Below are 27623 nucleotides of genomic sequence, written 5' to 3' on the forward strand. Positions count from 1 at the left end.
TATGGTTGAGTCTGTATCTTTCAAATGCTTAATGCTTTTAAAATATATTGTATATTTTATTTAAAATGCTTAAAATGTATTTTGATTTTCTTTCTATACAATATGTAATAAAACATAAAGTTGTGTAGCAAATTGACAGGAGCTATTTTTGGACTGAAACGTTTGAGTTATTTGTCTTAAGCTTCCTGTGCCTCATGGAATCGCCAAGGAAGATATCTCTCCACAAGAACCCAGCCATCTCTCTTGCAAGGTAAAGCTCTTTCTTGTGGCTTATTCATGCATATGCACATGCTGCTTGCTGAATCATGAACCATCTAACGGCCTTTTGTTAACTTTAAAGCGTGGGGATGTGCTTGTGCTGGGGCACCATGTTGACAACAGCATCATTGAATGTCAAAAGGGTGAAGAAACTGGCAAAGTTCATTCCTCCCAGATGCAGATAATAACTCCACTGGATGAGAGTTTGAAAAGCAGACAGAGGGTATGAATTTTAATATACGTATCAAAAACTGCACAGTTGAAACGAATTAGAAAAAAATAGACAATTATCGAGAGCTGTTCTGCACAGGGCCTATAGCTTCCTATACATTTCTGCAAGAACCTAGCATGCTTTGTATTTTAAAATTTCTTACTCCAGGGCAACACCATTTCACTGGAACAGCAGTTGGTAAATCCTAATCCAAAACATAATTTTATTATCTTAGTATAGGATGTTATGCATCTCGTGCTATTAGGTTACTCTTAGAAATATACCAAGAGGCCTTTATCTGTGGCTCTTAACAAATTAAAATGGATATTGTGTTTTGAAATGGTCAGCATCTTTTGCTCATACTTCCCAAGGGGATTTACTGTTATTGTTGGCGCTCTGGAGTTAGCCTATCTGAGAATTAGTTAGAAAACTTTGCAAATAAGGAAAAGGCTTAGACAGGCACACATCTCATTTACAGTAACAAAGCAGCGGCTTGCAATTTTCAGAGATGCGATTTTCTTTTCGCTGATGCATGTACTGCGCTGGTTTAAGATCATTGATTTTCAATGAGATCAGGTGGTATTAAAATCCAGATTAAATGAGAAAAGAAGCAGGCCCCACATTTTATGTCTTAACAGCTAACAACATAAATCGGTGGAAGGTTATATTTAAGTTAGTGATGGATGATCCACACAGAAATTAGGGCTCCCAACAAATAACAAACACCAAGCATCACAATTTCCAAATCTACTGTGTTTTAAGGATTCGGACAATATGCGGAAGATTTCCGACCCAGGTGTTCCTCATGCGATAGTGCTGCATGATTTTCTAGCAGGTAAGTGCAGTTCAGTGGTAGCAGTGTAAATGGAAACAGTTAAAATTGTGGGCTCTTCTTTCTTTTGGAATCATGTTTACAGATTTTAGTTTAGTTACAGATTTTAGTTTACTGGTTCTGCTGCATCCCAGAACATATTGACAGTGCTAGGCTGTTTCTTGCTGGGAAACGGCAACATGCTTGAAGCATTTTCCATTCATAGTTTTCAGTTTATTGCTTATAAGCAAACACAACTAAAGGGACATAATGCAGTGGCTAAGTGATAAAGTTTAAAGGGGATGAGGATGATGAAGAAGAAATTGAAAGGATACCTGTGTAAGGCAGAAAGTGTACACAGCTCTGTGATGCCCCGAGTCACTCACTGAGTTACCTTTGTAGAAATGGCTAGATAACCATAAACACGGTTACACACCTGGTTGGCCTGTGGGCATCGCAGGTTTGATAGGCTTCTGGGGTTCCTTTGTGGGCAGTTTTCAGAGGGATGTGGTGTCAGAGATATCTGGGTAGATGGGAGAACAGGGGAAAGGGGCCCAGTACGAATTACTGCAGCTTGCCTCTTGTGCACAACTACTGTTTTGACATACGACGTGGGTAGATGTTCTGGCACTGCCAAAGACACACAGAGAAATGGTTCATGGCTTAAATTAAACTGCACACTCTGTGGATTGCAAGAAGGTTAGCACAGAAGGACTTGCCCCAAAGTTTCCAAACTCCACCTTCTCCCCACCCCACCCCCTTTAAATGTAAATAATTGGCTTCATGACAGCCAAGTAAATTAGACCCATTGATTTAGCAGGCAGGTTTTATGTTCATAGGGAAGATGTAACTTAGCTCCTCTCTCTGTGCTATTGTAAGGGGCTGTGATGGCCCCAAACTCCAGTATACTCCCTACTCCCAACCCTAAGTAGTTTATGTTATAGTATTTTTCAAACTCTGGCTTGTTTTTGCATACAGTGTTTGTTTTAAATGAGGCTTTTCTTAGCGATACTCAACATACTAGGCTACAACATGAACAGGTATAATTTTTTGTTGTCCACAGAACATACTGATGATTTGGACCTCTATTCTGGAGAGACTGTTTATCTTCTGGAGAAAATAGATGACGAGTGGTACAGAGGAAAATGCAAGAATTGCACAGGGATATTTCCTGCCAGCTTTGTCAAAGTTATTGTAAGTAGGCCACTTCCAGTGAAATATGGTGCATTCCATCTATGTACACATCCCAGTTCTAATTTAATTTCTCCCCTGTGCATTTTATTGAGCATGCCATATAGATAAATCTTGCTTGAGTGCACAAAACCAGATATCAAGTTGCTTGTGAGGTGCAGCAAATCTATTTAATCTCGCAGCTCTGCTTGGCAGTTTATGGGCATCATTTTCATGATAATTTCAAGTTAAGTGAGAACACATCCTTTACTTAATTCAAGTGTGTTCATAAATTACCCAAGAGCATATTGTGCAGTTTCTCACAACAGCAGCCATGTTACTTTGGGGCTTCTTCTTAGTACATCAGATCAGATTGTCTTCCACTCCTAAGCTTAAATAACATGACCACCCATTATGGGCTTCAGTGTGTCGGTACATCTCCTAAAAAAGGAATGGAAATGTCAAAATCTTACAAAGCCAGTTCTCTGCAGCTGATGCTGTGGTTGTATCAAGCAAGGGTCCAAAATATGCAGCACTGGGAGAAACAAGATGTAATTTAAGGGAGTCTGTTTGCGTTTGTTATTTGTGCAACTATAAAGCAGGAGTGGCTAACCTGTGCCCGTCCAGATGTTTCTGGACTCCAGCTTCCATCAGCTCCAGGAAGTGTGGTCAGTGGTCAGGGATAATGGGAGCTTGGAATATAAAAACATCTGGAGGGGTTCCAGGTTAGCCACTCCAGCTACAGGCAAAGGAATCCAGAATGTCTGGTGGCCAGGGGAACAGAAGATTGCAGCTTGCAAGAGTCTTACGGCTGCTCTATGATTTATCAAGCATTCAGGGACAGTAAACTATTAGCTTCTGCTCCACGATTCACCTTGTGCCTTACCGCCACACCTTGTGAATCCATTGAAGGATTTAAGAACTTTAGAAAAAAGAGAGGAACAGAAGAGTGCTTCCTGCTTCCTGTAGGACAGCGGTTCTCAACCTGTGGGTCCCCAGATGTTGTTGGACTACAACTTCCATCATCCCTGAGCTCTGGCCTTGCTAGCTAGGGGTGATGGGAGTTGTAGTTCAACAACATCTGGGGACCCACAGGTTGAGAAAGGCTGCTGTAGGGGAAGTATAACGAGCTCTGCCCTTGTCTACAACAATCTGTTTTGCAGGGTCCGTCTGTGTGTCTGTCTGTGTGTCTAATCTATCAATCATTTGCTCTTGTGATGGTCTGAAAACAACTGTAAATTGTAAAACTATGAGCCTAGAGTGACTTCTTTATCTAATGTTCATAAATGTGTTTACTGAAGGGGGGAAATACTTTGGGGGTTGGCAGGATGTTTTTAGAATCATAGTATTGTAGAGTTGGAAGGGACCCTGAGGATTGGATCGTCCAGCCCCCTGTAATGTAGGAATATGCAGCTGTCCCATATGGGGATTGAACCTGCAACCTTGGCATTATCAGCCCCACAACCTCTAACCAACAGAGAATAATAGATTTTAAATTGGAAGATTGAACATCAGTCTCAGGATGGGGGGGGGGGGAGTCGCAGCATGTCTTTTGCAGAGATTCTGTATTTCCAGCCTTAGAAACATTTGGTTTTAGTAAGAAGCAAGGGCCATAACCAAAATGCTCCAAGGAGCTACGTGAGTCAGAAAAAAACCTGGCTCAGCCCATCTGAGAACACTGGGATTCATTAGCCATATGCGCTTGTTAGAATTTGGAGTGTATTTCAGTAATTCTTCAGTTTACACATTCTCCAGAATATTTTCACGTTTAACATATTTAACTCAATTTGAAATAGGAGTTGGACACCTGTTCCATGCAATTACTTTTTTTGGTAACTTGGGGTGCCTGCTATACATGTACAGCAGATAAATAAAATATTCATCTGGGGTAGGAGAGGTACCTATTTATCTACTTGTATTTTGACGTGCTTTCGAACTGCTAGGTTGGCAGGAGCAGGGACCAAGCAACGGGAGCTCACCCCGTCACGGGGATTTGAACCGCCGACCTTCTGATCGGCAAGTCCTAGGCTCTGTGGTTTAACCCACAGCACCACCCGCATCCCTTAAATAATGGCAGTGCCATAAATAATGGCATTGACCTCATGGCATTCCAAAATATTTATATTAGGCAGCTGAATTCAAAACCAGAAATGAACACAGATTTTACATAGATTTCCTGATGTGTGGCAGAAGAGATTGCAATTCTGCCATCTAATAAGAAATATTGGTTCTGGAAGCAGTTACTGCTTTGCAGTAAAAGTTTACAACACTCACCCTAGGGTTTCTATGACTGTTTATAGCATATCTCCTTGAGTATAAAACCAAATGCATAGTGGGAGAGCCTCTGGATAATAGATTGTTTCATCCATCTTCTTAAAATTCTGCTTTTGTATGAATAAAGTAGTAGGCTTTGCGACATATGTTTATTTGTTTTGGCTTGCAGATGGTGAGATCCAGGAAATCAAAGTCCTGGAATGGATATGTCTGAATAATTATTCTGACTTTTGTGACACGAACAAGCAGATAATAGACTGTAATATCAATTAGGAGAAGGAGCCAAAGGCAACAGCATGTAATTACTGTACTCTCAGTCCTGATTTCTGCCAGTCGTGTGTGCAGCCAAGAGAGGACTGTTGATACTGAAGTATGGTATTGGGAACAAAAAAAAAAAAGTATAGAACATGGTGTGTCTTCCAGAATATTGAATCAGAGACTGATCGTGCAAGAAACCCCTTTGGTTTTGATCCGTGACCAAAACATTTTAATAACTGAGCATTGCCACATGAAGGCTGCAGGTGGAACTGCAGTTTTATCAAGCAAGTCTGCATTTCTAAGAATTCTGTTTTCAAAGCAGAGCAAACCTCTGAAGCTGGACATTTACATTTTCCTACGTCTTCTTCCTAGGTTGATATTCCAGGAGAAAGCAACAGGAAAAAAGGGCACTTTTCATCATCCAGTATTGTGTAAGTTTTTACAGCAATATGCAGTAAATGTCTAGAAAACCACAAGCAGAGTTCTGCTTTGTCAACAAAGCAGCTGAAGCTCCTTACACTCACACACCCACCCAAAAACCCCTCTATTCTTCTGGGTCATGGAATTATGTGGAATAATGTCTAACGTCTTACAGGGCACCACAGCTAGAGATAGCAATAAAAATCAGACACTCACATGAATAAAAATGCCTTCCACTCACACTAGGGTTTCTATGAAACCTGCAACCTGATTCTAAAACTTCATGCACCAGCACACAAGTTTCTTAAAATGCCATGATATTACAAAATAATGTAGCAGGACTCTAGGCTCTCTCATATCGTGTCAGAAGTATGATTAGTGAGACAAATGATACAGTGGGAAATGTTCCACCTGACTTTGTGCTGCTTGATTCTTGCAAAGTACTTTAAAAAAAAAATCAGTATTGTTAATTCAAGATCAATTACAACGTAAGGTAAAGAACAAGACGTTTTTTGTGTGCAGAATATAAACATTAGTTTGATTTGCAATGATTAAAGGAACTGGCAGATGGCATCATCCCTCAAACGTGTTTTTCCAAGGATTGATGTTAATTTGTTCTAGATGTAGAGCCTGTACTTGCGGAAGATAGGCAATAAAATGTCTGAAGGTAAAAAACAGTAACCTATTTTGATTCTCATTAAAGACTGAGTTATGTGAGGAAGGTAGCAATTGCAAATTTCTTACGTATCTGTGAGGTCCCTGCTAAATCAAAACATTTGCATATATCCAGTGACACAGTGGATCTGTCATTTGAAATATTGTTACATAGCATTTTAAAATTGCAATTAAGGTACTGGATTGATTACACTCAGTTGTGGAGTGTCTGCCTACTATAGGATTACTTTTTACAATTCTTTTTCATTTTTAACTCTCGAGCTATAATTTATTGTTCTTTGGTAGTGTGCAGAAAATTTATTTATTGTGTACAATAATCATTCAGTAGGTTAATGGGAACATCTGTCTTTTTATTTATTATTAGAATTTTGATTACGGTAGGAAAAATATTTAAGAAGGCTGGACATTTTACTTTATATTTCAGACGAGAAAAAGTGATTTGAATTATTTCCATTTGTTATCAGTCTGGAGATAAACCACCAGCTGCCAATGTCATTAAAATAATATTTCAGTGTCATCTGCCCTCCAACATGGCTTTAACAATACCTTACTTTGAATTTACTGTGTTGCTAGTCTCACCCACCCTCGCTTTGCAGATATCCTTTTTTGTTCAGCCAGTGATGAAAACAGAGACTGCAAACTGCACACAAACTAGAGATATCACTGAAACTTTTTTAATTTTCTGGCTTGGAAATAGGTACCTCAGGGCTATAGCGGTCACTTAAAATATCAAACATTATGGCCCAATAATTATTTCCCACCTCAAATTTTATGAGCCAGAGAATTCATGTCCTTCCCAGCCAATCCATGAGTCCTTCCTGCCCACTTATGTGGCTGCTGGCTTGAATGAAGGCAGGAGTGTTTCCTTGGAAACCCCCCCTGGCACAGGTGCATTTATAGTAATTCATTTTTCCAGCCTGGTTATGACCCAAAGTGATGGGTTGTCCCTCTGCTAATAGTACATGCTTTGCCAGCTGCGAATTGCAGAAGCAACGTTGATTTCCAGCATATCTGCACTTCCTGTTCTGAGCCAAATAACTGGACGTAATACGAACTGTTTTCTTTGTTTGAGACCACTTTGGAAATCTCACCTTTCCACCCACATTGAGATCATGTAGGCTGGTTTGAAATCACATGCAGAAATGTTAAGTGTTAAGTTGAGCTCTGTATTGAGGTAGTTGCATCAATTCCTGCTGGCAATGTCTGTGCACTACCCAGTTTACATAAATGGATTTCTATGCACCTGCATCCGTGATCCCAGTGAGAATTTGCATTAGTCATACCTCGGGTTGAAGTAGCTTCAGGATAAGTATTTTCGGGTTGCGCGCTGTGGAGCGCGTTACTTCCGGGTTTCACCACTCGTGAATGCGCAGACAGTCAAAATGATGTCACACACATGTGCGGAAGCAGCGAATTGCGACCCGCAGACACACGGATGCAGGTTGCGTTCACTTCTGGATGCGAACGGGGCTCTGGAACGGATCTCATTCGCATCCAGAGGTACCACTGTATATAAACCAGCTGCTCAGGTCTGAGCATTACGGCCATCTTTACAACCTGGCCTCACCGAAGACTAGATACTGCATTGCTTGACAGCTGTACCGACACAGCACCTACATAGTACCTGTTTGTGTCAGATATGGGTAGAGATTCCCTGGAATGGGCTTAACATCAATGGAAAGAGGCAGGCTGTTTTTTCAAGTCAGCAGTCAGTGCATACATGTGATGAAGGGGGCTCATTTAGAATAAAGCTGTTGCTCCATTCTTAATGTGGTTGATGGTTTGGAGCAAGAGGGGGGGGGGAGCTATTACTGCTGTTCCTTTGAGCTTTGTTTTGTTATCTTTGTTATTTTAGAGGCCCTAGATGTATAGCTCGATTTGAGTACATCGGAGATCAGAAAGATGAATTAAGCTTTTCAGAAGGTGAAATTATTACTTTGAAGGAATATGTCAATGAAGAATGGGCTAGAGGAGAGCTGAGAGGCACATCTGGAATTTTCCCCTTGAACTTCGTAGAAATTATTGAAGATCTCCCTGGACCAGGTAATACAGAAAGCAATTGTGAGTAACATTACAGTCCAAACCTAAGGTTCACTGAGATGAGAGATGCTGGATTCACAGAGCTTGGGCTTTCTTAGTTGAGCCAGGGCATAACTCCCCCATCCTGACTCAGCCAGTGGAACATACACTGATTCAAATCTTGGAAGCAGGTACTGCCTTAACTCTTAATCTCTGTATAGGGCTTAGAAAAGTTTAGGTGATTTATAAGTGATAAATAATAATTCCCTTTATCATCCTCTTATGTAGATGGTGGAACATCACTGAATAAGAATTCTGTGTCTGTGTCACAGGTAATCCATTTAACATTTCTGCTCTTCACATGTTTGGTAAATATTCCATTAGGTATACCTTTAATTAACATGGATGGAATCCAGTTTTCACACCCTGAACAGAAGCAGAGGGTAGGGTCACTGAAAGTGGAAGGGAAATAAAATGCCCTAGTACACATGTGGAATGGAGGTGGTGAAATGGGGCTTGAAGCATTGTGAAAAGAGATGAGGGACATAGGGAAACCCACCCACCCACCCCCATAACTCCTGACTGATTCAGTCCAATTGCTTAGAAAGTTTTAAATTATACAAATTTCAAGGAAATAACAGATTTGCGATTAGCAAGAAAAATCCAAACATTTTTTTCTGGTTTATTTTAAAACACTTTTGTTCCGCCAACAATTCTTTGAGTTGCTTATTTCACTGACAATTAGATTTTTGTTTCTGATACTGATAAAGATCCCCTAGGTGTGCTTGTAGAGATGAGTAAAAAGCAGTCTCTCGTTGGTGACAACTGAGAATTTATGGCTGCACAGAAGCACTGGACAATTAATATAAAATGAAAAGAACCGAGAGCTTGGCTTCTAAATCAACAATACCAGTAATACTAGCTTTTATCAAATGAACAAAATGTTATTTTTAGGGGCTGGGTAACCCTCATTATCATATTTTGCAAAATAGAAAGCGTTATTATTCCTGGGCACTTCTTCATAGATTCATGCTAAACATGCTCATTTATAAGTAAAGCACACCAAATTCAACAGCTCTTTCTTCTGGCATATATGTTTAGGATTAAAAACCTGCAGTGATACATTCTCAAATGGGGCCAACATCTTCAGATGCGATCATAAAAGGAAAATGGAGTCAAGAGAAGGAAGCAAGAGCAGACTTGCAGGAAGCCCATTCATTTCAGAGTTTCCTCTTGCTGTTGCATGCCCAGGGGTCTGGGTTGGAAAGCAGTTAAATTTTTGTACTCATTGGGCTTCCGCTTTCTCCATAAAAGTCAATGAAATAAGATGTGTGCACTCAGAACGCCACATTACCTTCTGCCTTTTAGTGTAAGGAGCGCACAGAGAAATAAGCTACTTAAACTGAGCCAAAAGATATGCTATCTTTTCTTTGTGCTTCACAGGCCAGGATTGATATAAAGCTTTTTTCACCAGTAATCTGCTTTAAGCCTATTAAATATTATGTACATAAGTAATGGGGGCTGGGTTGCTTTCCATACAGTAATAGAAAAGTTCTCTCTTCCATTTTTGCAGCTGGAAGGACGTGCCGAACAGTGGTGTGATGCACTCCATGATTTTACAGCAGAAACGCAGGAAGACTTGTCCTTTAAAAGGGGAGATCACATCTTGATATTGGAACACTTGGACTCAGAGTGGTACAGAGGGAGACTGAATGGAAAGGAAGGAATTTTCCCTGCAGTGTTTGTTCATGTTTGCTCAGGTAGTGCTGAATGGAATGTAAAATGGGAGTTTCTTGATCTAGTTCTGTATAAACTTTTAAGGTTTTTAGAAATGTATAAAGTGGATTCAAACATGAAGGGCTTATAGTTCTTTTAGGCCTTAGTGGGTACGTGGAAAGGGGCTTCAGGACATGGGTAATTTGCATGATCCACTACGATAGATGGACACGTGGCAGGTTGCACACAAATACATTTCCTGAAATGCCCATTCTACATGATGCAGTTTGCTGCCAATCAGCTTTCTTCATCAAGATGCTGCCCTTGAAAATTTTGATGCAGAAGCTCCAATGCTTCCAGGGCAGATGAAATCCCTTTGAATTAATTTATAAATACTACCACACTTCGTGCTGTTCTAGATTTCTATGCAAATGCCACACTTTAGGTAGCTCGTTCAAAATGGAAGGCAGTTTCCCAACACTCAAATGCGCTCCGTTGCAGTGAGTTTGCAGATAAGCTTATTATGGCAGCAATTAGACAGGCAGACAGCCTCAGTTGGTCCCTGAAGCGTGACACATTCTGCCATGGATCTAACAATTAGTCCATCCCTAGGAGAGGCTTGGTTACATTTCTAAATAAATCACCACTCTCACACACAGGGCTTAGTATTGCAAAAAAGAAAGAAAACGCAATGAACTCTTAAGGGAAAACATTTGTTTAGACAGAGAAAGCAACTCACTAAATTGACAGAGATGGATGAAGAGTGTACCTTGGTGATGTACAATTGTCATAAATTCCATGGTATTTTTGGTACCCAGATCCTAAAGCTGCAGCATCATGTGGGATACAAGCAGCGCAGTCCCAAACTGTTGTGCTTATAAAAATCCCACTAACCTGCTGTTTGAGTGTCTTGGGACAGTGCCAGTTACTGGCACAGTAGCACTGACATAGACCACAGGTTTGGCATTATCTCAATAATGTTTTGGGTACTATCATGCTCACGTCTCTTCAGCTAGGGGGCAACAGGGAAAGAGTGGTTCCTAACCTCACACAATGCCTCAACTTGACTTCCAACTAACTCCGTGCTTTAAGAAACCCTGAACAGTTTCCAAAACTTCCACTCGTACTTGTTTTTGCTTGGAAAAAACATGGGAAACAAACTTAGGTATACAATATGCATCCTGCTCTCCTCTCCCTTTCCACTCAATCAAATTTTAGACGAAAGTAAGAAATATGGTAGCTAATGGGAAACAGTGTAGTACAATTGCCATCTTTGCGATGAAAGAATAATACTATCATTCTGTTTTACAGGAGGAACACAGTCATCACAACCTCCAGGTACTAAGAAACAAAAAGCCAAGGCTTTATATAACTTCCATGCTGAGAACGTAGATGAACTCTCCTTCAAGGTATCTATTTAAACCCATCCATTTTTTTTTTTATTTGCCACACTGCAGTGCTAAAGGTGGCACTGTGTAACTCTTTAAAATATTGATCTGCATCTCTTTTTCAGTTGATAAGTTGAATAAGTATATCCAGGACAATTCTCCACTTGATAGAGCTACTTCTGAAGTATTATTGTTACATCTAAGCCAGAGAGCTGACTTAAGACTGAGTCAGAATATTGGTCTAGCTAGCTTAGTATTGACAACCATAGCTGAAAGCTGCTCTCTTAAGGTTTCAGTCTTTCCCGTCCCCATCTTGACCTGACCCCAGGGATTGAACCTAGGGTCTTTTCAACCACTAAGCTACAGCCCCTAAAATATGAGGTCATATACTTGCTGTTTATTGCTTAAATGTTTGGGCCTCCCTAAACTGATCCAGTGGCCAGTGGGGTAAGGGACATAAACGTAAGTGTGCATGGAGACAGGAAGCCTCGGATTTAGTCCCTAGCATATCTTAATAGGGTTGGGTCGTTTGAAACCCTAGAGCACCTTAGCTAATCAATGTACACAATGCTAAGCTAGATATACTGATGGTCAAGGCAATTCCTATAGTATGCTGAATACAACTGAAGATAAGAGTGAGGTGCTGTTGAAATTGGTGCCACGATCAGCTACCTCTCAGCTGACAAAGAACATACTGGCAAACAAAATACCGCCTGCAATTTGGCTACTCAAGGAAAGTCTTTATTTTGTGCAGTAAGATTCATTTCATCCAACCTAAAGGAATGGCAAGCAAATATAGAACTTCAGCAGAATGCCACTAGAAGACCATCTATGGGAACTTGACAATACTGAAAAAATGACATCCTTCCAGATTTATATTTACTTTAACTATTCCATCAGGTTGGTGATATCCTAACTGAACTGGAGTCTGTAGATGAAGAATGGATGACTGGAGAGCTACATGGCAAAACTGGAATATTCCCCAAAAACTTTGTCCAGATTATACATCCCTCCTGAAGATAAAACCCAGTTTTGGACCATCTGCCTACAGAAGCCTATACAAGCAAATACCTTACTAGCACAAAAGCACATTACTGCAGGCAGCAAAGGTTGCCCTCTATGATCATATGATCTACTCTTTGACTATCAAATGCATTTTTGCACTATTTTTATAAAGGTATACTAGAATATACAATATTTTGTAGACTATACAATATTTTGTTTCACGTTTACACTTATTTAGAAGTCTTGCTCACTCATTCTTCCAAGAAATGGAATTTGGTACAATACTTGACTGCTGGCAACTTGCATTTTAGCAAATGCAGCTAAATATTCAAGCTGCGTTCTTCCTTTCCAATGCCATACTATACTTAAATCAGTAAACACTAAATAGCCACTGTGTGAAAACATTAGCCCTGATGTACAGTCTGATCACTGTAAGGTACAGGGTTTGGTGGGTTGGGTTTTTTGTTTCAGAAACCATGTTAAACTACTTATTGCTTACTCCATCACTTAGTGTTAAAGGAATAAAATATCATGAAACACGATTCTAGAACAGTGTTTCTCAAACTTGGGTTTCCAGCTGTTGCTGGACCTCACCACTGGTCCTGCTAGCTAGGGATGATGGGAGCTGTAATCCAACAACAGCTGAAAACCAAAGTTTGAGGAAACGCTGGTCTAGAAGGTTACTCAGTTATATGAGCAAATGAAGGTTCTTATACCAACCCATACCATTGTTCTGTTTAGCCTAGTACTATCTACTCTGACTGCCAGGGGCTCTACATGGGTTCAAGCAGTAGTTTCTTGCTTGCTATCTGATCTTTAACTGGTCATATAAAGGACTGAATCCAAAACAGTATGTGTGCAGGGCACATGCTTCACCACTAAATTATGCAGACAAGTGGCTCATTATCTAGTAATTACAGTATAAAAGGTTCTCCTATTCAGAATGCTGCCTTCAATTCAACCTGGTGCTTTATACCCTTCATTCTTTCATATTGTATTCAATTTTTTAAACCTTTTGCTGACTTCCCTTGTCATCTTTTCACCATATTTTCTTGAACTAAGAGTACTTTTGTGTTCGAAATAATGTTGCATGTGAAAATATGCCTCGCTATAGGTGACATCCAACTAAGACATACTCATAGCAGATCTGCAGAAATCAATGACTTATTTCATTGAGTCAATGCTATGGCTTAGTTGGATACCACCCTATATGACCGCTTCTTTATAACAAGTTAGACATACCATAGTTTTGTCAAAAATCTGTATTGCTGCCCATGGATTTTGTCTTCCTGTGTGTCTCTAAAAAGTGTGTAACTTACATCTAAGCTGCATGCTGGTTTGTTCTTGCCTGCCTTTTTCAGAGTTCTAAGATGAATCTAGTTAAGATGATAAAGGAAAAATAGCAATTCGGTGGCTGTATTATACTTATCCTACATCTGTAATGCAGGTCTGTGCTGAATAATTTTCATTACACACCCACACCCAAGTTAGTGTAGGAAACAGCACTTTATGCATATACATTAAAAATCTGATTAAGCCACAGGCAACTAGACTGAATCTAAACTGATCAAGAAACCGTGAAACTGCAAAAGCAATTACATAAAGATTTCAGTCCATTCAACCATCCTAAGTCTTTCCCTGGGCCGTTCACTGACACTCCAAAATTGTATCTTCAAAAGAAGGAACCTTCCAATTGCATCCAGAGCAGGTACTAGGCATTTGAATTTTAACAATGTTTTTCAGAGACTGACTAGAACTTTTGACTACTTTCTCATAACATCTTGCTCATAACAAGTTGAGTTCTACATAAATTAATGTCTTCACTTTCTTCCAGCCAATTGGGTAGTTGTATGACATAGGTACAAATAATTCATTTCTGCATGGGCAGTAGATACCCAGTCTTCTTCAGATCCTTGCTATATTCAGCTTCAGATTTTAAAACCAAAACTTTGTTAAACACGAGGATACTGAAATTACAAATACCCTCCTCTGAACAATATGAAACAGAATTAACAGTGCCTGGAACTGCAGGCTTGCTTCTCATCCAAGTATACAGAAAGCTTCAAGCAGCTACAGGTTGCCTTTAACTGCAATTCTTTTGCAATCTGGTCAGTTGAGGACTGAGGTGATTAATGCTGATCAAGAACTTACTCAAATTGACTTTGTAGGTGGCTTTCTCCAAATTTTATCTCCTAATCCATTTCAAAGTTCCCCTTTAAAAACAAGTCAAATGTCAACTGGTTATTTTTACACCTGGACCCAGGATAGTAAACCTTGTTGATATTAGATGAACAGGTCTGGAGAAACCCCATGTTTACTGTAAATTTCTTCCTCCTTCCCTTGAATAAGGCAGTAAGCTGAAAAACTGTTCATTCTGATAGAGAAGTGACTTTAGGCTTAGCACTGTACTAGGAAAGGTAAGGTAGGCAAGATTGTTTAATTGTACCTAATATGTCATGATTGACCACTTTCCATCTCATGGAAAGTTTTATGTATGCTACCTAAAAGGTGTGCTTAAAGAAAATTCGGGTTATCTAATCTTTATAAGAACAAACTTACTCTGTGCCTTTTCATAGATGAGTCATACATACTCACCCAACTTGCTTTCAGTGCAAAATGTATATGGACTACTATATGAATTCTCACACCTAAAACAGTATATGGGGCTTTGCTAGTATGAAGGCAATACAGTGGTACCTCAGTTTAAGAACAGGACTGTTTACGAACGATTCGGTTTACGAACTCCGCAAAACCAGAAGCAGTGTCCCGGTTTGCGAACTTTACCTCGGACCAAGAGCAGAATCCGAACGGTGGAAGGACACCGGCAGCAGGAGGCCACATTAGGGAAAGCACACCTCAGTTTAAAGTGTTTTGGTTTAAGAATGGACTTCTGGAACGGATTAAGTTTGTAAACCGAGGTACCACTGTACCAGCCTTTTCATCCAGCTATTATGGATTCTCTAATAACAAAAAATTTATTATTTATACCCCGCCCATCTGGATTCTTAGTTGCTTTCATACTTTAGCGGAGCAGTATATGTCCTATGCAAAAGCCACCTTTTTCACCATATAGCCCTGGCTGTCTTACAACAGCCATTAGCAGATTCTCATTCTATCAAAGCTATATCCTGTGCAGTTACTAGCTAAGTTACTGAAGGTCACTTGAAGTGCCCACTGAAAATCAATTCCAGATTCAGGGTAATGTTTACTTATTTGTTGAAAATGCCTGCTTTTCTAATGATTTCAAAGAAATATTGCCAACAAATAGAGATTTAAGTATTAAGGCAGTTGGGAATTGCTGACTTTTTTGGCCTCTTTAATGAAAATGCATTAATTGCTTTTTCCTAAATGGGTATTATATCTATTAGCATCTCATTAATTTAAATAGGCAACTGGCTGAGCGTTCTTTTATTCTCATCGTTCTGCATACCAAGATTGCCAAATGCAACAATCTCACCCCAACAGTGCCATCTAAGAGGGTCATAATACAGCTTTAATGATTGAAACTTGAAAAATACTCCTTAAAAATTAAATGCATGACTAGTTGACATCACTTTCCAGAATGAGACTATGAAGTATTTTAGATAATGATCTAAACTCCACAGCATACCATTCCGTGGGAAAGCAGGATAGGGCAAATTAGTCTAAAATATATATGCAATCATAAATGTAAACCAGGGACTGTTAAAGTATACGAGTTTATTTTAAACCTGCAGGGATTTTTAAACTTACAAAATCTACATACAAAAGCCACTTTACCTCTGGACATTCAGTGTACTCCCCCTCCACTTTATGGTACCCCATGTTTGTTTAACCAATAAACTTTTCTGTTTGACTGAAACGGTGTAAAGTGAAACAACTGACTGGACACGGGGAGCATCATGCGAAGTTTGGTTTCATAGATTTGTAGAGCTCCAAGCTCTAGCCAACTGGGCTATCCAGGCACAAGTAATCGTAAGTTCAGCTAACGTGGTCCAGAAGCTGCTAGGATGAAGGCATCATTTACAGAGTTCAAAGTTTACTGCTTGCTCCATAAAAACCAACAAGATTTACTGTGTTTTCCAAACCCAGAAACAAGCTAGGCATGGCCATTTTGATTGAGAACTCTATGGAAACCATGAGCAGGCACAGAAAGACGGGGGGGGGCCATATGGGCCACTTGGCTCGGGCCGCCGATTCCAAAGGGGGCCTCGGTCAGCATATTCACAATTATTTATATACTTACTTATTTATAAGACTTCAGTTATCCCCAGGGTAAAAAAAGGGGGGGGCACATTACTACCTGGCCCGGGCCTCTGCCTGGCTCTGCAAGGCTCTGACCATGAGACACAATCTTATACTTAACAAGATCACCAAGCAAGCAAATATGGATTATCTTTTACTTCCATTTTATGTTGTCCAAATACCTACTCTGTCGTCACAATAATGTGCCTACTAAACAATACCAACATTTCCCAACCATTTTCTTCTTCTGTAAATTTCAAGATACTTGTTATGCATAATCTCTTGTATATATTCAAAAATAAAATTTGAATTCAAAAATTGTTTCTGTGTAAATATGCGTAAGATGCAGCCTTAGATAAAGGTAGTGGCGATTAAAGCTATTTCAGTGGGCTCGGTCTTAAGTGTCATAGTTTTAAGAGTGGGTTTATTTATACCAGTGGTGTCCAAACCTTTTTCAAAGAGGGCCAGATTTGATGAAGTGAAGAGGCGTGGGGGCCGACCAAAGTTATTGAGCGCTTTTTTTCTTTTCTTTTTTTAGGATTGGAGTTGTTGGACTTCTTTTAGAATTGAAGCCACTGAGGGGTTTTTTTAGGATTTTACCCCAGGAAAAAAACTGCCACAGGGGCCGGATTAAACCAACCAGAGGGGCCAATTAGGCCCCCAAAACGGACTTTGGACATGCTTGATTTATACTATTATTAAACCAACAAAGTTTCCAATTTAAAATTTTCTAATGTTAATAGTCATGCTTCTGAAAAAACAAGTATTTAACTGTGCTTCAGTAAAACTGGTTTTAATAAACCTAGGAGTACAATCCTAAATCTTTCAGTACATAGACGACATGCTCTTTTGTTGCAAAAAAAACTTTATATGCTTACATACAAGTGACAGAATGTCTGCCTCTCTGTGTAGATAACAAGCAAAATCACTTGAAGAGTAATTGAGTTTGTTTAAGTTACTACCTGAGCTCAACCTATATATATTTTGTTCAAAGCCACCCAGATTGCCTGGGGCAACCCAGTCAGATGAGTGGGGTATTAACAATACTAATAGTAATTTCTGAAAGTTTACTTTGCTGAAAGTGGCTTGATTCGCAGACTATTTGCCCAAGGTGTAGGGTAGGAATTTCAAATACATCAAATATTAAGTAGAAATTGCACACTGGTTCTTAACATACACTGCAACCCTTTATATCAGCATTTGATTGACAGTTCACAATTCAACTTGTTAACGTCCATATTTTCTTACCAACTAGTTTGGTGATCCAGACGAAACTAACTTGAATGGGAACTACAACTCAACTTACTGCCTTTAGAATCTTCAATGTCTCAAGTATTAATTGACAACATGCTTTCTAGATAGAGAAGCAAACACTGAATAGCTGTGCACGCATTTTTCTTCAAGTGGCTTTAATTATCTTACTCAACCATAGTCACTTTGTTCAACTACTCCTACCTACAAATCACTCTAATATCTGCACCCCATCGTCTATACCTTGAAGTATAACGGCCAACTGTGTTTATAAAAAAGAAAAAGACACAAAGCCCATAACCATGCCATTTATATTAAATCTTTTTTTTATTTTTGTATCTGATTTTAGACAGACTCTTGCACAGGGGGCTCATACCCATCAGCTCGCTCTACCTTGGCACCAGTTTCATCACCTGATGGCTTTCCAGCACCACCACCTTCACCATGCAGCTCCATCAGCTTGCCCACTGCAAAGAATAATGCAACAGTCTGAATTAACACAGAGACAATTTTATGCTAAGATTCTACATTTAAAGTTAACAAAGTGCTTCTAAAGAATGAAGCCATGTTTAAAATTAAACTGCTTGGCTGCTCAATACACTTTTTGAACACAATCAAGACTTCACCTTTTATGATTTATGGGAATGTCAGAATTTGAAAATAGTAATCATTGCTTCATCTGGGACCGAAACAAATGGTCATCATTCATTCCCAACCAATGAATATAGCAAAAAATATTCTTTAGATAAGATACCAAAATGCTTACACTCAAACTTGGGCTTCTTAAGCATCTTGACTTTACGAACATAGACATCATGAAGGGGATAGATGGACTGACACGCTTTTTCTATGTCTTTCCCAATGCTGTCTGGGATGCTAGAATGACAGGAAATAAAGTTTGACTTATTAGGTTCAAATTAAGAATCACAGTATTGAAAACCCCCCCAAAGTAGTACCATTGCATATCCCAGAAAGCAGCCATTATTGCTGGAGCCTGAATGGAGATGACAGTTCTCCTCCACTGACTCTGCACCACAATGATAAAAAAAGGATTGCAACTGAACCTGTGACTCCACATTTGAGCCAAAAACTTAACTGCCTCTGATTATGGAGGCAGTGCATAGCCATCCTGATTGGCACATTGGCAGAATTATGCTCCATGAATTTGTCAGAAAGATCTCAAGGAGCAAAGTCACACTGTAACATACCTCCACAACGGTAAATCTACCAAGGAATTTTATGGTGCCTGTCTCACTGAAACCCCATCACAAACACATGAGATTGCTACACGTGACTAGCAAACAATTCAAGAAAATTCAATATATTTGCCTAAAATTTGGAAAATTTTGGATAAAATTTGATAAATTATTTGGATAAAACAAGTATTAAGATACAACGAATGAGTACTAAGAATATTGTTTTCGTAATACAGAGGAGCTGACAGAACAACTCTCCCACCATAAACTGAAGCTGACAGGACTGTGCTGTATGGAAATGGGTATTAACGGTTGGCCTGGAACAGCTAAAATCTGCTGGAATATTTATATACACTGCTATGAAAATTAAAGCTAGATGGAATAAAAACTGCCTTCCTAAACATGGGACACAAATTTTAACCTACAGTTTATTGACAACTTCTTTCAGGTCATTTGTCTGCACTTCTCGTGTCATGATTTCCACCATCTTCTTGCGGATTTGGCGGACTTGCTGGTGTTGGGCATAGGAAGTCTTGCGAATCTGGTTAGTTCGCTTCTTGGTGAAGCCAACACAGAAAAGGCGTAGAAGATATCCATCTGTAGTTTTCACATCCACATGGGCCTCAATCATTGTCTGGAAAAAATTAACAGTTGTTCAATATACCCAAATAATGTACTTGAGTAAAAGTGTCTACTATAAATCTTGGAGCAAGCAAAAAGATCAGGTGTTCAATGCTCAGTGCAACAAAGGAAGGATTATATCAACACAGTCATCCAAGCAGCCACATCTACTAATCAAGGCCCCCATACCCAGTTAGAAACGGAATGCCTGGTTTTCATTTTTGATCCAGACAGCTCAAAAGTCACATTTTTCAAGACAACTTTGGTTCTTGAAATTGAAATTCATTCTGATTGTGCAGATAAAATATAACTACAGGGTGTATTGCTAGTGTGTGAAAAGTAAAGTTCCATGGATCCCCAGGCATGCACCTCCAGATGGTGGAAACATCAGGCGCCAACCTGGCGCCTGGGCACCTTCACTTGGTTGCAAGAGGCCAATAGCCAGGTGCAAGATGTGCCTGGTAAATTTCGAGTGTTACCCAGTTAGCTAGCAATCTTTCATGATTATAAAATTTCAAATATGAATTTGGCATTGTGGGTATGCTGTGAAATCTTTATTCACTATCCAGTCGGACTTTTTTAAACAAATCTGCTTTTATAGTTCCAACAAAAAACCAATTTTCTCCCCTTGAGAAAGGGGAGTGTGGGGAGAATATTCAAGGTGAGAGCATAGAACTGGAACCAGCAATGGGGCAAGTTGATCCTGTGATGCTAAGAGAGGATTATCCAGTACCTAAGATTTCCACCACCCTGCAACAGCAATGAAGTGCAGCATTTACAGATTAGCACAATTACATGCAAATATTACTAACCTGCCATTTTTTGACCATCGAACACATTTTGTCACGTGTGAGATCCATTCCATGAAAGTTTGTCAGACAGTTTTTCCCTTGCACATCTTCTGTAATCAGTTTGAATTTACGGAAGGCAACTTCGTCATTCTGCAGGTCAGCAAGACTTACTTCAAATACTCGACCCTTAAGTCCATCTGAGGCAATTTCTAAAAACACAAAATAATGTTAATGCGTCTTTCATGCAGACTCATAATAAACTGTTAATGTAATAGCTAGAAACGAAAGTGTTTTGCCAATTTATTTCCTCCAGGGAATATGCACAGGAGTGCAAGCTTTCCAAACAAACTGCCCTATAGACACTTTCAAGCAGTTTTGAATTCTTTTGCTTTGCATTTCACAAAACTCCCAAGGCAGATAAGAATTCAACATCTCTGCAGTTAAAATTAGAAGGTTTGAGGCCTTGCTTTTAGAGTTGAAACATGGCACATACAACAATTAGTTTATAAATAAGTAGTAGCACCTATCAACTCAGCATATTTTTACCTAGCAAGCCTTAGAATAAATCTTTTTTCAAAATTATGTAGCAGTTTTCTATCTAGGTAACTTACTTGTTCCCTGAGTCCTGGTGACCAATGTCTTCCCAATGTTTCGAATATTGAACATTGCTGGGGCCTTGACATCATACCAGTCCTTCTTTGAAAAGGGATCAACCCTGATTTCCAGGAAAAGAGAAAAGCTTTGTCAGACCTGCAACTTCCTATAATTCCAGAAACATTTGGAATACAGGAAGATATATGTCTTATACAGAATAAAGTTTTCTGGGTCCATCTAGCATTATCTATACTCAGCAACACATCTCCAGGGTTTCAGGGAAGTCTTCACCTTCTGCATGTGACTCCCTTGATATCCCAGCAAAACACCAAAGTTAATATTTTATGCAGTTTTCACCCATCTACGCTGCCTGAACTGGGCCTGCAAGCAAGTCCTGATGCCAAAAACTCTGCTTTTCATCCTTCTAAGTTATATCAAGAAAGGCGTAAACGGTGCTGAATTTACAGCACAGTCCTATCCGTGTCTACCCAAAAGCAAGCTCAATTAAAGGAAAAGTCAGGTGAGGCTAGCAGCGTTAGTCAACTGCCACTTTACATCCCTGAACTACACTACCTGAGCTTTGGAGCCACCAGGCAAAATGATCGCCAGAACGTGATAGATGCCCCAAGATGCTTCTTTGAAACTCCCCATTTTATTTCAAAGCTCTGCTTATAGCAGGGTGCACGCTTAACTGGGCCCGACAATTACTAGGAGGGAAAGGCCGGACGGGGCCCCCAACTCAGGCCCCCCAAATCGGGGCTCCAGGCACGAGATCTGCAGCCCTGCCCCTCCCCGCCCCTGGGGAACTCGCACGTGCCCGTTCTAGAACGATTCCCGCGCGCTCCCCGGCCCGCCCGCTTCCCTTAGAGAGCCGCCATGTCAGCAGCGCTTTCCCTACACCCACCAACCACTCTCCTCAATCCGACCAACATCGGAGGCATCCGACGTTTGCGGGCCGCGGCTCCCCCTCGACCGCGCTCCGGCTACCCCGAAGCTTCTGCCCCGGCCTGACTTACACTTTCTTCTTGGCACCTTTCTTGCCTCCTTTGGTGAGGCGCTTGTTCTTGCCAACCGCCATAGTGCCGCGCCGGGAGAAAAAGAGGCCGGAAACTCGACGCCCCGCGAGATTATACGAGAACCGGGCTCGCGCGAGATCTAATGCCGCTTTCCGCGCGTATCGCGAGAAACGGAGGGTCTCGGAGGAGCCAGCATGCGACGGGAAGTCACAGCGGCCTCTGGCGGTAGGTTGTCTGTTTTGCACTCTCAAGCGAGTTAAGGAAGTACGTCCTGGACGCCTTTCCCTTGTTGAATCAGCAATGTCTTTTCCACGTGGTACAGACTGAAAATCATCAAGGATTTATCTCTGGTAAATGCACGCGACACCCATGAAAAACAGCCGTATCTCTTCCGCGAAGTTGCTTTTTCGCAGAACTCCTTTCCAGCAAAAACCAGGAGATTCTTATAAAAAAATACAGCCCACCACGGGAAGTTCGGTAGTACAGTCAGCGGTTTTTATGGCACACTGCTACTTTCGATTATTCTCACAAGGTATTTTAGTGTTGCTTTTAACTACAAAGCAAAATGCCAAAAACTTGGCTATAACAAAGGGAAAGGGGCATGTACGTTAATATTCACATTTGTTCAAAGCTGAATATTTGTTTTTGAGTTGCACAGAGTGGAGGTTAAAGTACGGTGAGAGCGGCTGGACATTAGCATGAAGTAGGGAAGGCTGAACATTGTCAGCCAAGCCTTGATAGTGAAGGTTATTACAGTAGTCGTTAGAATCTGAGCTCCTCAGAAGCCCTCTTGAAGAATTATATTGAGGGTTTACATGCAGGAGGAAGCAGGGAAGATGAATACAGTGGTACCTCGGGTTACATACGCTTCAGGTTACATATGCTTCAGGTTACACACTCCGCTAACCCAGAAATAGTGCTTCAGGTTAAGAACTTTGCTTCAGGATAAGAACAGAAATCGTGTTCTGGCGGCAGCATGAGGCCCCATTAGCTAAAGTGGTGCTTCAGGTTAAGAACAGACCTCCAGAACGAATTAAGTACTTAACCCGAGGTACCATTGTACAGTATGCTTGCTGCTCCACTAGTTGGTGGGCTGCTGTCTGAAGTGGGAATGCTGCTTGCACTGACTCGGTGGATGATGCAGAATCCTGATTTCCTGGGTTCTATCAGAAGGTCGGCGGTTCGAATCCCCACGATGGGGTGAGCTCCCGTTGCTCGGTCCCTGCTCCTGCCAACCTAGCAGTTCGAAAACATGTCAAAGTGCAAGTAGATACATTGGTACCACTCCAGCGGGAAGGTAAATGGCGTTTCTATGCACTGCTCTGGTTCGCCAGAAGTGGCTTAGTCATGCTGGCCACATGACCCGGAAGCTGTACGCTGGCTCCCTCGGCCAATAAAGCGAGATGAGCGTCGCAACCCCAGAGTCGGCCACGACTGGACCTAATGGTCAGGAGTCCCTGTACCCTTTACCTTTACTATAACATGAAAAGCGAGTACAGAAAGTTCCCCGCTTCACATGCTTTGTGGAGGGTGACAAGAAGCTTGCAAACCTACAAAAATTTAACTAAAAAACATCAAGAGAAATGTCACTTAAGGGAACTACATCATTTCCTCTAACTTTTTTTCCTAACGAGATAATAGGTCTTCTTAATTTCATTACTATTATTTGTTAAATTTGTATGCTGCCCTTCAGCTTGCCAAAGACCCCAGAAAAGTTCACAACAGTAAAATACAAAATGATTATACAAAATACATAATCAAACAAAAACAAACCAATAGTGTTGGTTTTGGGTTTTTTTAAAAAATAGATTGTTGATCAGCCAGACAACATTCTCTGATTGAAGAGAAACCTGGTGCCTAAAAATATGTAATGAAGGTGCCAGGCAAGCCTCCCTGGGAAGAACATTCCACAAATAGAGAGCCTCCACAGAAAAGGCCTGTTCTCATGTTGCCATCTTCCAAACCCCTTGTAGAGGAAACAAACAAAGAAGGGCCTCAAATGATGACTGCAGGGCCCAGGTCAATTCATATGGGGAGAGGTTTGTCCTTGAGGTATTGCAGTTGTGAGTAGTTTAACCACCACTTTGAGCTGGGCCCAGACTAATTGGCAACTGGTGCAATCAGTTCAGGATCGGTATAATATGCTAAAACGGTATTTCCCTGTTCAGCAACCTTAGCACCAAATTCTGCATCAGCTGAAGTTTCCGAAACATCTTCAGACCTGCAGATGTAAAAGAGAAGTAGAGCTGTGTGTCGTGGGCATATTGCTGACAGCATACTCCAAAACTCTAGATAACCCCATTCAGCTGTTTTATGTAGATGTTAAACAGCATAGAGGATAAAATTGAACCCTGAAGAACTCCACATTGATGGTTCCACAGGGCCAAAGAGTACTCCCCAAGCATTACTCTCTGGAAACAGCCATCTAAGTAAGAGTTGAACCACTGAAAAGTGGGGCCGCCCATCCCTAACTCAGATAGCTGCTCCAGAAGGATACCATGGCTGATGGTATTGAAACCCGTTGCGGACAATTAACAGGGACACATTTCCCCTGTCTCTCTCCCAGCAGAGGTCATCATACAGGATGACCAAAACAGTTTCTGTGCCAAAAACTGGCCTAAACCCTGATGGAAATGGATTTAGGAAATCAATTTCCTCCAAAAGTGCCTGGGTCTGGTCTGTGACCACCCAAAAAACCTTGTCCAAGAAGAGGAGACTGTAGTTGCTTAGATTTTCTGAATCCAGGGACCCTTAACAGCCAAACCATAAACCCAGCACTTGCACTGTAATACTACTAGTTACAGCAGTACTGAAGAATCTGGATTCTTTTCTCTTTCAGCAATAGACTATGCTGGTGCAGCTTCTTCTTTTTTTAAAAAGGGACAATGTGTATGTTACAAATAGGATCAATGGACTACATTTAACAATGTGACCATAGGAAGAGCAATTGAATGCACAGAACAGTTCAGTTGTCATTGCCCACATACTTTGAGATGTGAAGGCCTGGAAAAACCCAGAAACATTTAGAAGAAAACCATTTTTCTCGCTTTTATTTGTTTTTCTGGCAAAGAAATTGGTTGTTTGGGGTAAAATAAAAACCACTCTTGTGCAATGTTTTCCCTTTCAAAAAGTTGGTTGAGATATTTCCTTAGGTAGCACTTCAAACACTGCTGCAAATTCCTACATCCAAGATTCAAAAGGTACGGTAATAACCCCTATTCGCTCACTCGCTGGATCATCACCTTGCCATGGTGAGTGGGCCTGCACGTTCCTCTGATCTTTGTGAGTGAAGCCATCGGGAGTCGCATACTCCCAGAAGGGTCACACAAGGTGGTAAAATGTGGAGGAGGAGGAGGAGGAGGAGAGGGATTATAACAGCAGGCCCATCTCAATCTAAGCATTAATTCCATTGAGTTTACAGTTGTGAAGCTGTGTCCCTTTTATGTTGTTTTTACTTACCCATATCCCACTCGAAGCTACGAACATGAGTTTGACCAAATTGCGGGAGGAAGTGGAAGACAGGAGTGCCTGGCATGCTCTGGTCCATGGGGTCACGAAGAGTCGGACACGATTAAACGACTAAACAACAACATCCCACTGAAAAGCACATAAATTGTTTTCATACCTCATTATGAATAGTCTTATACAACTCAAAAACATTTTTCAGGTTTGAATGTCATAGAATCAAAGAACTGTAGAGTTGGAAGGGACGCCAGGACTCATCTAGTCTAACCACCTGCAATGCAGGAATCTCAACTAGATCATACATGGCAGATGACCATCCAACCTCTGCTTGAAAACCTCCAATGAAGGGGAGTCTACAATCTCCCAAGGGAGTCTGTTCTACTATCAAAGACCTCTTACTTTCAGAAAATTCTGTTCAGTCAGAATCTCCTTTCCTGTAACTTGAATCCATTAGTTCGGGTCCTGTCCTCTGGAGCAGGAAAAAAACAAACTTGCTCCATCTTCCATGTGACAGCCCTTTGAAGATGGCTATCATATCTCCTCTCAGTTTCCTTTTTACCAGGCTAAACATAACCAACGCCCTCAGCTGTTCTTCATAAGGATTGATTTCCAGGCGTTTTATCATCTTGGTGACTATCCTCTGCACACGTTCCAGCTTGTCAATATCCTTAAATTGTGGCGCCCAGAACTGGACACAGTCCAGAGGACTTAGTTGGCTGGGCAACCCAAAAGTGTTCTACACAAATAAATGAATGGGGGGGGGGAAACATGTCTGCAGCTTCCCTTCTATCCTAGCCATGTATTTGATTCCACTTGAGGCTTTTACCTTGCATTTCAAAGCATGGATTCAGATCATTAAAAGGTGGTGGTGGTTCTGCCTGTTGAAAGACCACTTGAAGCAGGTTGTGCAGCCATGCAGGCTAGCCTAGTCCCATGCCCCTAGGTTGCCCAGAAAGGGCTTTATAAATGTGGTAATGTATGGGGGGGTCCTAGCCTAATCTGGATGCCCTTTGTATGGAGATGCTCTTAGCCATCAGTGAGAAACATATGGCCCTCCTAATCCCTGGGCATTGGTCATAGTTGCTGGGGCTGATGGGAGTTGTAGTTCAGTAACATCTAGAGCAGGCTTCCTCAACCTTGGCCCTTCAGATGTTTTTGGCCTACAACTCCCATGATCCCTAGCTAGCGGGACCAGTGGTCAGGGATGATGGGAATTGTAGTCTCAAAACATCTGGAGGGCCGAGGTTGAGGAAGCCTGGTCTAGAGAGCCAAAGGTTCTCCAGCCCTGTTCTTCAAGCAATACAAATTTACTTGTATAAGAACATGAAAGCAAATATTTTCAGGGTTTTCAACATTGTTTCTAAGCTCCTAGAAAATTTACATAAGCATACCTATCCTAAACCATTTCCATTACTCACATTCTACATATCTGGCATACAGTTGCATTAAAATTTCAAGTTAAGTAACTTGGAAGGAAGGTGTCATTTTGGATCTCTTAAGGACACCCAGCATTTAGTCCAAGCGCTTCAAATTATGTCACTTGAAGAGAAGGGAGAAATGGCCTGAGTTGCTGATCTGATAAGATTTTATCACTCGAGGAACCAGAATTTCCAGTAGGACTGGGGAGAAAACCTGGCTAGTAAAAATTCAGAAGTAGTAGCACTTTCAGTAGTGTTAGACATTATGGCTCATGTGAATGGAATTTGGTTGATTTCAAAGAAACAGATTCCTTGCTGCCTTTGATCCCCATAATTCTTCACAATAATGCTTCTTGTTTTATAATGTGTGGTTCAAGTTTTAAATGTTGGTGAGCTGTACTTAAAGGAGTTTCCTGAAATTAATGGTCTGTTTTAGGACGAGAAAGACCTACTGTATAACCCATGATACATGCGAGTTTTAAGCTTACATTCCAATGTAAACTTGTTCAAGTGAAACATCCACAGAAAACAACATACTGCAACACTGGTGGGTCAAAGCAAATGTTAGTCTCAGCAATGCAATCAGAACTCAGCCTCTTACCAGTCCCATCCCACCCCCAGCACCATTTGGGACCCCAACAGTGGCACTGTGCTTACTGTAATTGCAATATATATATATTTTTTCTATATAATATGTCAGTATTATATAGAAAAATACTTATTAGATAGGGGGTCTTCTGAATTTTCAAATGACAAAACCAAATTCACATATTCTTTCGTCATTCTTATCTTTAGAACAAAAGAACAGTTCAATAGAGTGAAGGATAGACATTCTTTTTCCA

At 40.7% G+C, this 27623-nt stretch overlaps 2 protein-coding genes and 1 long non-coding RNA gene across 6 annotated transcripts in view; 1 reads left to right on the forward strand and 2 right to left on the reverse strand.

The window, feature by feature from the left end:
• The window catches only part of SH3D19 (SH3 domain containing 19), a 63724-nt gene extending 46977 nt beyond the window's left edge, over window positions 1-16747 (forward strand). For 3 of the 4 annotated variants that reach the window (XM_081021340.1, XM_081021341.1, XM_081021343.1), the window contains 10 exons: window positions 182-250; window positions 341-481; window positions 1232-1304; window positions 2344-2474; window positions 5355-5413; window positions 7933-8120; window positions 8385-8428; window positions 9670-9856; window positions 11124-11221; window positions 12101-16747. In XM_081021340.1, coding sequence (XP_080877466.1) covers window positions 182-250; window positions 341-481; window positions 1232-1304; window positions 2344-2474; window positions 5355-5413; window positions 7933-8120; window positions 8385-8428; window positions 9670-9856; window positions 11124-11221; window positions 12101-12217 — 1107 coding nt within the window. In that variant the 3' untranslated portion in view covers window positions 12218-16747. The remainder of the gene's footprint in view (window positions 1-181; window positions 251-340; window positions 482-1231; window positions 1305-2343; window positions 2475-5354; window positions 5414-7932; window positions 8121-8384; window positions 8429-9669; window positions 9857-11123; window positions 11222-12100) is intronic. The other variant, XM_081021342.1, reaches the window with a different exon arrangement.
• Window positions 1-27013, reverse strand: part of LOC308485552 — a 190600-nt gene extending 163587 nt beyond the window's left edge. Inside the window, exon 1 of the long non-coding RNA XR_013990605.1 lies at window positions 26478-27013. This is a non-coding gene — a long non-coding RNA (uncharacterized lncRNA). The remainder of the gene's footprint in view (window positions 1-26477) is intronic.
• Window positions 17989-22051, reverse strand: RPS3A (ribosomal protein S3A). Its single transcript, XM_081021416.1, has 6 exons — window positions 21899-22051; window positions 20900-21003; window positions 20310-20497; window positions 19302-19510; window positions 18447-18556; window positions 17989-18147 (listed from the first exon to the last, which is right to left on the reverse strand). The coding sequence occupies exons 1-6, from the start codon at window positions 21958-21960 to the stop codon at window positions 18026-18028; spliced, it is 795 nt and encodes a 264-aa protein (XP_080877542.1). The 5' UTR covers window positions 21961-22051; the 3' UTR covers window positions 17989-18025.
• Window positions 27014-27623: the final 610 nt, after the last annotated feature.

Source organism: Podarcis pityusensis, assembly GCF_964106645.2.
Source record: "Podarcis pityusensis genome assembly, chromosome: 9".
Taxonomy (NCBI): domain Eukaryota; kingdom Metazoa; phylum Chordata; class Lepidosauria; order Squamata; family Lacertidae; genus Podarcis; species Podarcis pityusensis.